The sequence below is a fragment of the Cyprinodon variegatus genome, unplaced genomic scaffold, assembly GCF_000732505.1.
Source record: "Cyprinodon variegatus isolate N-32 unplaced genomic scaffold, C_variegatus-1.0 Scaffold299, whole genome shotgun sequence".
Lineage (NCBI taxonomy): Eukaryota > Metazoa > Chordata > Actinopteri > Cyprinodontiformes > Cyprinodontidae > Cyprinodon > Cyprinodon variegatus.
Genome location: NW_015150752.1, coordinates 227,817 through 237,310, shown reverse-complemented (window position 1 = coordinate 237,310; position 9,494 = coordinate 227,817). Strand labels below are relative to the sequence as shown.

Sequence of the window (9,494 nt, the reverse complement as noted above, 5' to 3'; positions counted from 1 at the left end):
ATTTACACTCTCCTCAAGAAGAATAAACCTCTTAAGATCCCTAGCATGGGAGCTGGGAGGGCTGTATTAATTTAGATTGAAGGAAAATTAAGTGGAAGGAAAAATTCTGCTACTTAGAGCCTATGTGCTAAATATGGACTACAACTACAATGCCAAATCCCATCTGCTAAGAAGTTTCTTGAGGATAAACAAAGACTACAGTGTTAGTAAGTGGTTCAAAGTCCTCCTCTCAAATAACATCTTCCATCAGATTGAATTTAGTTTGAAAATCAAAGTTGCCCCTAAGCTAAAGTGGATAGGCAAAGATTAGATTTGTTTTTGATCCAGACATTTCCAGAATCTGGGATGCCATCTGCTGGTATTGGTTATATGCAGGGTCCTTTCAACTTATTTTATGGACAAAATCAACTGCCCTCAAATGTGCAAATACCTTATTTAATGCCAATGGAATCACTATGCATGATTGGCCAACTTACTTCTAGACCAAATGGAGACAACAGCGCCACAAATGCAGGGAGCCGAGGGGTTAAATGAACACTTGGCTTCATTAAAACCTCAGGAGAAACCCAGGATTATCTCTATACCATGCTGCATTAATGTTTAAATTAATACTCTATGTGAAAAGATGGAGACAAATTAATGTGTGAAATCCCTCATTTCACATCTGAGTTTTACTATTAGCTGTACATAATCAATATTGTACCGCTTAGAAGCAGTTGTTAAACATACAGATTTCAGTGGTTTCAGTTTTTTTTAAGCCAAATAAAACAAAAAGGAGAAACAAGACTCAACTAGATGGGTCAGTACTTATGTACCTTTGTTGCCAAATGAGCAAAGCAAATTCATCTTACCAACAGGCAGGGGGAAATAAAAAAACAAAACACTTCAGTAAGAGGACACCAGCGTCCCTGAGAGAAAGCTGGAGTGTCAGGTGAGTTCTCGCTCGTCCATGGAAAGGCGGCTTCTGACCCGCAACTAAAGGAGGCGCAACCTTGGAAAGCTTCATTACCCTCCCTCTGGATTTAACAAAAGCAAAAAGGTTTACGGTCCTGCTGGTAAAAAAAAACAAAAAAAACAACAAAACCCAGCAACAAGTTATTAGCTTCCACTAACCAGAGCATTAGGGTGTTATTACAATATGCTGAAGGCTTAAATACCTAAAACATAAGATAAATCAAGTTCTTAAGAACAGAGATTTACTATAGAGAAAATAAATAAGGAAAGAAGAAATCTAAGACATCTTTATAGAATCTAAAGCAGAAACTGCATAATTCAAGGCATGAATCAAGAGCAAATGTAATAGATTTCACAAATAGATTTCACACATGGATAATAAAGACACTTCTTAATTGCTATATAGCTCTCTGATGCCATGGTGAAGGATTTGATGCCCTTTGCAGTGATAAAGGAGAGCTACAGGATATCAACGGTCTGCTGCTGAAACAGCATAGGCCATCTTTAAAGTGTAGGTGAGTGCGTGCCTTCATTTGTGTGTTTATGTAATTACATTAAATGACTTAAAATACATTTAATCTACTAGTCTGTGAAACTATCAGCACATAAAGTAAAACCCATAAAGGTGGGGAGAAAAAAAAGGTACTCTGGTGTAGCTTTGCTTTTTAAAAATCTTCCTAGTCAAATTTTAGAAATATACGATCACAAACCCCACTTTATCTCTTTGATCAATTATTTGCATAGAAGCACTTTAGGGTAGGGCTTATAAAGTATTCTTGGAGCTAAATTAAATTGGAAAGATATCAATCGGGTAGAGAAAGTAAAATACCACAAACCTCAAAGATAGGAGATTAAAAAGGACTGAAAAAGCACACATACAGTGAGTTTGTAGTGAACTGTTTATTAGAAGTCTGTTAGGACACACCACAAAGTGACTTCCCAACAAAGATAAAAGGAAAATCATCTTACATTAGGCCTCTACTTGACTTGTGTCCCTGTAGACACTGCTGACTAAAAATGCAAACAGCTTATGCACAGATTCCAGTTGCTTAATCAGTTCTACTTTATAAAATTTTATTGAGAATACAGTAATCACAAGAACACCACTGGAAAGGAAAGTACAAATTCGATATTTCCAAAGGAAAAGTGAACAGTCCTGTACCCCGGGGCGTTGAAGGGAACCCCGTAATTATGCTGAGAGAACATGGAAGTCTGGGAACTGTTCCAGACATTTTAGCATGTTGTCAATCCACAGTGCTGCTACGTATGTATTTAAGGACACAGGGCAGTCACATTCAAAACACACCAGGTCTGTGCACACAATCATCCGTGCTCCAACAGTTGATCAATAGGCCCATGAGGAGGCTTGGATGGACAGAAACAAAGGACATGGGACAGACAACGGTGCAGGGTTAAACTCCGCAAACGTGGGATGCACTTTTCCCCAATCAACCCCCCCACCGAAAACAAAAAAAAGATAATAAAACCACATGCACAGTTCAGAGCTGTGGGCTGCAAAGTGTTCAGAGCCAAGAGTCATGATGGCACACGTTTCACTTATTAAATGTATTTCCCACAGTGCCTTCAGCCGAGGACGCCCCACTCACTCAGCTAGCTGCCACACCAGAGAGTCTGGACACAGCGAAATGCCAAAGGTCAGAGCTCTCTGTGACACTCGTTCTCACATATACATATATACACAATCGCACCTTAAACACAGATGGCTGGTTACAAAAGTCTAAGTACAATTGAACCACGATAACAGTTGCATTTTATCCTATCCTTTCACTTCACTCTGAGCTTCCTTTTCTCCATGTTCAACCTCCATGGCCTCCTCGCCGTTCTCTTTGCTCTCAGGTTTCACCTTATCTGCTTCTTTCTGCTCAATAAGAAAAAAAAGAAAAAAAAAAAGAAAAGCAAAACTTTTTTTAAATTGCCCTTTGATGTGTGCTGCCCCCTAGTGGCTGCTGTATATTAAAAAAAAATCTTCACCTTAGAATCCCTCTCTGCAAATTTCTGGAACATGTTGGCATAGATGCGTTTGTCCTTTTCGTGCTGCTCCTTAATGCGTTTCTGACACAGGACCACCTATTGAGATGAAAAGATAACAAGCTTAACACATTTAGGACTAATAAAGAGACCAGTTCATTTTGGAAGATACTTTTAAGCCTTGATTTAATTCATTAGAACCGTAATGTGAAATTTGCACACTTAAGCTCTTTTCTTTCTTTTTTTTTTAAACCGGTACCTTAACTTAAATCTAAATAAAAAGGGAACATTTTCACACGTTTAAAACAGGAAAATGAAAGAAGAACAGAACGACATCCTAGAAAACCAATCGTTACATAAATTAAGCACCATAGCTTTTAAAGTAAACTGAATCTAGATAACAGAATAAAGTTATTGGTAAATTTATTTATCTTCATGACATTACCCAAATTACATCAGATGTCCGATCAAAATAGACCATCTGGGTCACAGCTACACAAGCATAATTGCACAGTTGTTTAAATGGTCAATGAGATAAAAGTGCCACAGCCTCATGATCTGATTTCCTGTTGGATTTGATACTAAATCGTTTCTGATGTGTTCAGGCCTAAACACTCCTTGCTCAGGGAAAGACATTATCTCCTGACCAAAGGACTTGAAAAGTTATTTATCAATTTATTACCTTTTTTTTTTGGATTCGCGTTCCAATTTACAAGTTGGTTCAGACAAATCTCTGCATCGCCATCAAACTGTTCACATGCAGCAGCTCTGGCTTCCTACTTATTACAGGGTTGAGTTTTAGATTTTAACATTTACTTTTAAGGAGTTTGGCCTCATCATACCCATGATCTGTGCATCACCTATACTCCAGCAGACGATTTTTATTAGATGGTCCTTTATCCAAAGATCCTGAGGTGATCAGGCTGTAACAGGTTGTGTCCCAAACCTTTGGAACAGTTGATCTCACCTGTCCACATGCCGACCACTGAGACTGCTGAGGCTTTAAAGATCTGTGCTAAAGAGCCTTTTTTATTCCCTGCCCTTTTATTCCAGCAGGGTTTGGGATTCTTCTAAAGTTTACAGTTTAATCATCCATTTCTGGATGATTGAACTCCAGCTGTTCTTTAACTTTTGACAATTTTTGTTTTCATGTGTTATATATACTTTGATATCCCTAAATAAATTCCAGTGCAACAAACTTCCTTTAACATGCAGCCTAATAAATAGAGTCCACTTGTAACATTATTTAATCTCATTATAAATAATTCTCATCTCAGAGATTGATAGACTATTGGTAAAACAGTGATGTTTATGAAGAGAAAGGAAATCAACAGAGATGTTTTGGTTAAGTTAAGTTAAAAACAATACTCCAAGCTTTAATCACCTTGCAGCGCTCTGTCTAGTCCATAATCTGTATACAAAAACATGGCACAGCTTCAACCATGTAAATAAACTGCTGACTAATCAGGAGCAGCAAGTAGGCTGCCAGTAACTCTGAATCAGCTGCAAAGATGCTAAGCTAAAGTAGGAGAACCTACTGAATGGACAGCCATTTGAACTCCCTACATATCCCCTTTATGGAAGGGCAATGCTATAGGGCCAGATTTAAGTTATTTTATAAGAAAGCTCCAAGGATGCTTTCTTTGCAGTATAACAAAAGTGATGCAGGCAACTTACAGAAGGATGTGACTGGCCAAACTTTTTTTGACCCAGGTAACAATTTGGTGGTAAAAAAAAAAAAATCTATACCTGTGGTCATACATGGTGGTGGCAGAAATGTGCTGAGGGAGATGCTTTTACACAGCTGGGAGTGGGACAGAAGCTGCTCAGATCAAAGGGGGAGATTAAACCAAAATCACAGTAACAAAAACAGAACCAAACAACCTGTTTAAGGGGGAGGTTCACCTTGTCGCAAGGCACCTACCCTTAACAATAAGACTGAGTTACAAGAATATATTTTATGCATCTAAGAATATTAGGATAATATAACCCAAAGATCTCCCAAAGTCCAAACCTAAATCCTATCCTAATGAGAATCGGTGACAAATCTTGGAAATTGATGCTCACATTGAATATCCTCCCATAACCGTTGGGTTATTTGATCTCTGACTAATCAAAGCTAGTAGAGAGATACCCTCATAGTCTTGCAGCAGAAATTTAATTGAAAGCTGTTTTTGTAGAGTATTCAATCAGGGTGGCTGAACAGAAATGTATGAGACACTGTTTACACTTGGATTTTGAAGCCCAGTTATGCTTTTCTTTCTACTTTACATCAAAAATCCCATTTAAAATACAATACAGGTTTTTTATGCAAAATATTGTGTCAAAATACTTTTACTGTACCCAGTTTGAAAAAAAAAAAAGTTTCTATAATATATGGGGTTATACCTGGCTCTTTGCGGCTTTGTTGGAAGGATACAGCTGAACGACCTGCTGGAAATCATTCCTTGCTCTCTCGTATTCATTCATACCATACAATGCCTCGCCTCGTCGGAACAAAGCCTTCTCGCTTGTAGAATCCATTTCCAGTGCCTGCAACCAGGAAATGTGTTTTTTTCTCCAATCCATTGAAACATATACTCTTTATTTTAAAGAAACAATTCTAATCTTAATGATTTATGTCCCATCGGCGACTTCATGGAGGTAGAGACGAGACCAATACCTTGTCACAGTTTTCTAAGGCTTTGCTTGGCTCTTGCATTTTAAGATAGCACATGGCCAGGTTTAGATGTGCAGCCAGTCGTAGGGCCTTCGCCTTCTTTTCATCCTCTTCTGACAAGCCAGACTCGTGCTCTAGCCATGAAACTATCTTTTTGTACTGAACAGATGCTTGCTTGTATTTCCCATCCTGTAAGAACAGAATCAATAACTCAGAAGAAATGACAAGGAAAGAGCAAGCTTTTAAATGATGCATAAAATTCCCTGGCTGTAAAACATGTACCTTAAAGCACTGTGTTCCTTTCTCTTTCACTATACCGCTTTGCTCCAGCTTTTCTACTGTGTTCATTTCCCATGACTCCTTTGCCTGTTTGATACAAATAAAAAGGCCAAATTGAAGAAAAGTGGAGAAATTTACCAACTAGTTATCACAGAGCTTCGTGATTTGCTTACCTTCTCAAAGGCAGTCAGCTTAATCTTATACTGCAGTGTTGCTCCACCAGGAATATTATATTTTTCATTGCCAGCAGTCCCAAAGCCATATCTACAAATCAAACAATGTTTGCTTTTAGTGCATGAAGACAATTTAGTGTCTGATTCTAAACACTGCTAAAGCAAAAAAGTCTTGTGCAACTTGGAGGAATTTGTCTTTGATCAATTCCATCGTAGATTATGTGAAACACACCAAACTGATCACATTTCCGGTACCAAAAACGTTTCTTAGCGTAGCCCATAAATAAAGCACTTTTTAAAAATAAACTAATAAATATAGTCATACTTGGGCTTCATAGTGAAGAGTGCCTCTTCTCCTTGCTCCATGGCCATGATGGCTTTCTCCACACCATTGGGCAAGCTAAAACTCTCTCCATCTCCAATCTCAAACTTCAGTTCCCTCTCATCAAACACGCGTTCATCGCAGGTACCCTGCAGAACAACTGCAACAGAAATACTGGCATTAACTTCAGCCACACTGTGGTGGTAAATTTTTTTTAAAGGTGAATGGGACAGATAAGGTTATATAAAGACTTAAAAGGAAACATAAAAACATGAAGCTTACTTTTGAGTTTTTGCTCTTTGTTCTAGGTGACTAAAGCTTGAATCTGTTAAACCGTGTTACTGAGATGTGTACCACCCACAGGTCTCTAGAAGTGTCACTAAACCTGTTTTACAACCTATTACAGAGCATTTTAGCGCTCAAGTAATGCCTTTGGATTTTTTTAAAGTTTAATTCTTGTCTAACCTTTAAATAAAAATGCACCTCAACACATATTCACATCTACACATATTCACACTGTCCATTGTAGCAATTTAGAGCAAATCTAGCACCTTTCATCCACCATAATTAGTAATATCATACATGTAGACATATGATCAGCTGTTAAGTACATTTTCTGTTAAAACATTGGTCCTTAGCTTGATTTTTCATTTTACTCACAGTAAAATAACCTTGTTGAGGTCGAGGCCATTTAGCCTAATGCCTGAATAACAACATCAAGGCTGCGTCAAACTTAAGATAAAGGAGTTTTATTAATGTTGTTTGATTTCAACTTTTTCATTAAAGCTTTACCATATGGCGCATCTCCTCTAAGATAGTTGATAGCTTTAGCTCAAATACCTTCCACAACAGCTCCTTCATTGGGTTTGGAGTAACCTTCTCCTTTGGTGATGATACGCCGGATGATTCCCCCGTCTTCATCATCTGTAATGTCTTCCCCTCGAAATTCAAACAGTTCCACCTAGATTTAAGTAAACAAATAAATCAACATCTCAAGTTTTTAGGCTTTAAATGGATATGAGCCTGATCACTGTGATAAAGAAAAAAAAGAGAGAAAGGAATGAGCTCATTAGGGGTGTTCTTAGAATCACTATCTGCTTTCTCATCACCAGAATACCTGACATGTTCTGGGAACTAACATTAGTCTCTAAAGCCTGAGGTTTTGAAAGAACAAAAGATGTATCAGCACTGCGAGTAGCTGAAAGTTTTCACTTTAGCTTAGCTGCCATTTACTGATACAATTGAAATAATCGTCAGCTAATTTAGTAATAGATTCATCATTAAGTATAGAAACTCTAGAACATGTCTGTAGCTGACATAGCTGCCACTTAGAGAACTATACCAGAATTTAAAAAAAATCTATATAAATATCTTGCATTTAAGATAAGAAAAACTTTTTGATCCGTCAATATCCTCCAGAACTCCACAAGTGGCAAAGTTTTAGTTTAACCTCTTTTTAATTCTGTAAAAATCTTCTGTAAGCAAATTTTTTATATCTGATTAATCGATCAATAGAAAAAATTATCGACAGATTAATCAATTAGCTAAATAATCATCAGTTGTAGCTCTACTAAATTTCCTGAAACCTAAAACCCTGAAACAAATAAACTACGTCATGGTTAACATCATTACAACCCTCATAGTCAGGATCTTACTTCAGTGGGATCATGAGATTACTACTACCATCACTATTATTGTAATTTTATACCATTTTATTTCAAAGTTTTTTTTCTGCCCTTTGCAGAGATTTTCATCACAGTGATGCTTTACTTGTTAATGACAAAGGTCATCAAGAAATGCCTGATTTTAATTCTAAATAAAACTGATCAGATCATATTCGACATTTTCATTTTAACAACTTTTTTCTTCATTTTTGATGATCTTAAAGCCTGTGCCCACCTCGAAAACAAGTGTTGCGCTGGGAGGGATCTTGGGCGGACTGCCTGCGGATCCATAAGCATACTCTGGCTTGCAGATGAGCTGACACACCTCTCCCACTCTCATTGTCGCCACACCGATATCCCATGCCTTAATCACTTGTCCTATAGGGAGAGAGAACTTAAATAACCCCTCATGATTGTGCAACCATGACTTAGAAACACTGATGCCTTTCTGATAGCAAACCAACCTTTGCCCAGCTCAAAAGAAAACTTCTCTCCTCTGTCTCTGCTGGAGTCAAAATGTGTTCCATCCAGGAGAGTACCCACATAATGGACAAACACTTTATCACCAGTCATAGGCAGCTCTTCACCAGTGCCTTCCCTTTTCACCAGCTGCAAGAGAAGAAATGTGCAGAAGTTAGAAAAAACTGAAATAAAATGCAACTTTCAGTCCATGTGCTGAATATCTATTATACAGCTGAGATATGTTGCACAAGAAGCTAATTTTTAAAAGCATTTAATAGGAATCTAACATCCTATATAGGACAGAAGTAAGTCATGCAGCACTGATAGCTGCTCCTCTACAGATCTTTCTGGAAATGCATGGTGCTGCACTGCAAGTGTTGAATTTCAACCTCATTCAAAACTCAACATAAAAAAACCTGCTTCAATGCACAGGTATAGGATCAAATAAACAGTTTTTTTCATTATCTTAGTTAGCCTTTGCATTTAAATTACAATGAAAAATCTGTGCGTCACACAAGCTACAAGAAGCTAACGTTAGCCTAGCTTTAAAGTAGCAGCAGCAGCAGAGCATTTACCTTTAAAACTCCTCCATCTTTCTTTGGTGTGATGTCTTCTCCCTCCATGGGGATGCTGTGTTGTCCTTCGCTGTTCTGCTCCTCTGCGGTCATCGGTTTTACTGGGTCAGATTCAACAGTATCCCTGTAAACCAGCAACAACTGATACTTGCTACCAACCACGCCAAGTGCAGCAAGCAGCAACTAACGTCAACAGAAGTAGCAGCAGTGCGTCGTTTATTTCCTACGCTGTTAGCTCTACAATCCTTTTTTTTTGCAGCTGGAAAGGAAATACGCGCTCACTGTTTTTATTTAGTAAAAATTGCTCAAAAATGAGGTTGATTGCGATCTTCGGGAGAAGCTTGCTGATTCTGAGCCACTGACAGGGGCTTATAGAGGAGCAGAGAACTTTCCAGACAGTCTAGGAGGATCGACAGC

At 38.0% G+C, this 9,494-nt stretch overlaps 1 protein-coding gene across 1 annotated transcript; it reads right to left on the bottom strand.

The window, feature by feature from the left end:
- Window positions 1-1,840: 1,840 nt before the first annotated feature.
- On the bottom strand, window positions 1,841-9,467 carry fkbp4 (FK506 binding protein 4). Its single transcript, XM_015384007.1, has 11 exons — window positions 9,078-9,467; window positions 8,505-8,649; window positions 8,276-8,418; window positions 7,217-7,337; window positions 6,380-6,536; window positions 6,055-6,145; window positions 5,885-5,968; window positions 5,606-5,791; window positions 5,332-5,475; window positions 2,947-3,042; window positions 1,841-2,833 (listed from the first exon to the last, which is right to left on the bottom strand). The coding sequence occupies exons 1-11, from the start codon at window positions 9,168-9,170 to the stop codon at window positions 2,732-2,734; spliced, it is 1,362 nt and encodes a 453-aa protein (XP_015239493.1). The 5' UTR covers window positions 9,171-9,467; the 3' UTR covers window positions 1,841-2,731.
- Window positions 9,468-9,494: the final 27 nt, after the last annotated feature.

Bases quoted from the DNA above. Each gene is read 5' to 3' on its own strand.
- fkbp4 (XM_015384007.1), bottom strand. From the start codon at position 9,170: ATGACCGCAGAGGAGCAGAACAGCGAAGGACAACACAGCATCCCCATG. The intron at 6,537-7,216 runs GTATTTGAGCTA...TTTCTGTTGCAG, and splicing joins TGAAGGAGCTGTTGTGGAAG to TTGTTCTGCAGGGTACCTGC. The intron at 3,043-5,331 runs GTATAACCCCAT...TCATCTCAATAG, and splicing joins ACAAAGCCGCAAAGAGCCAG to GTGGTCCTGTGTCAGAAACG.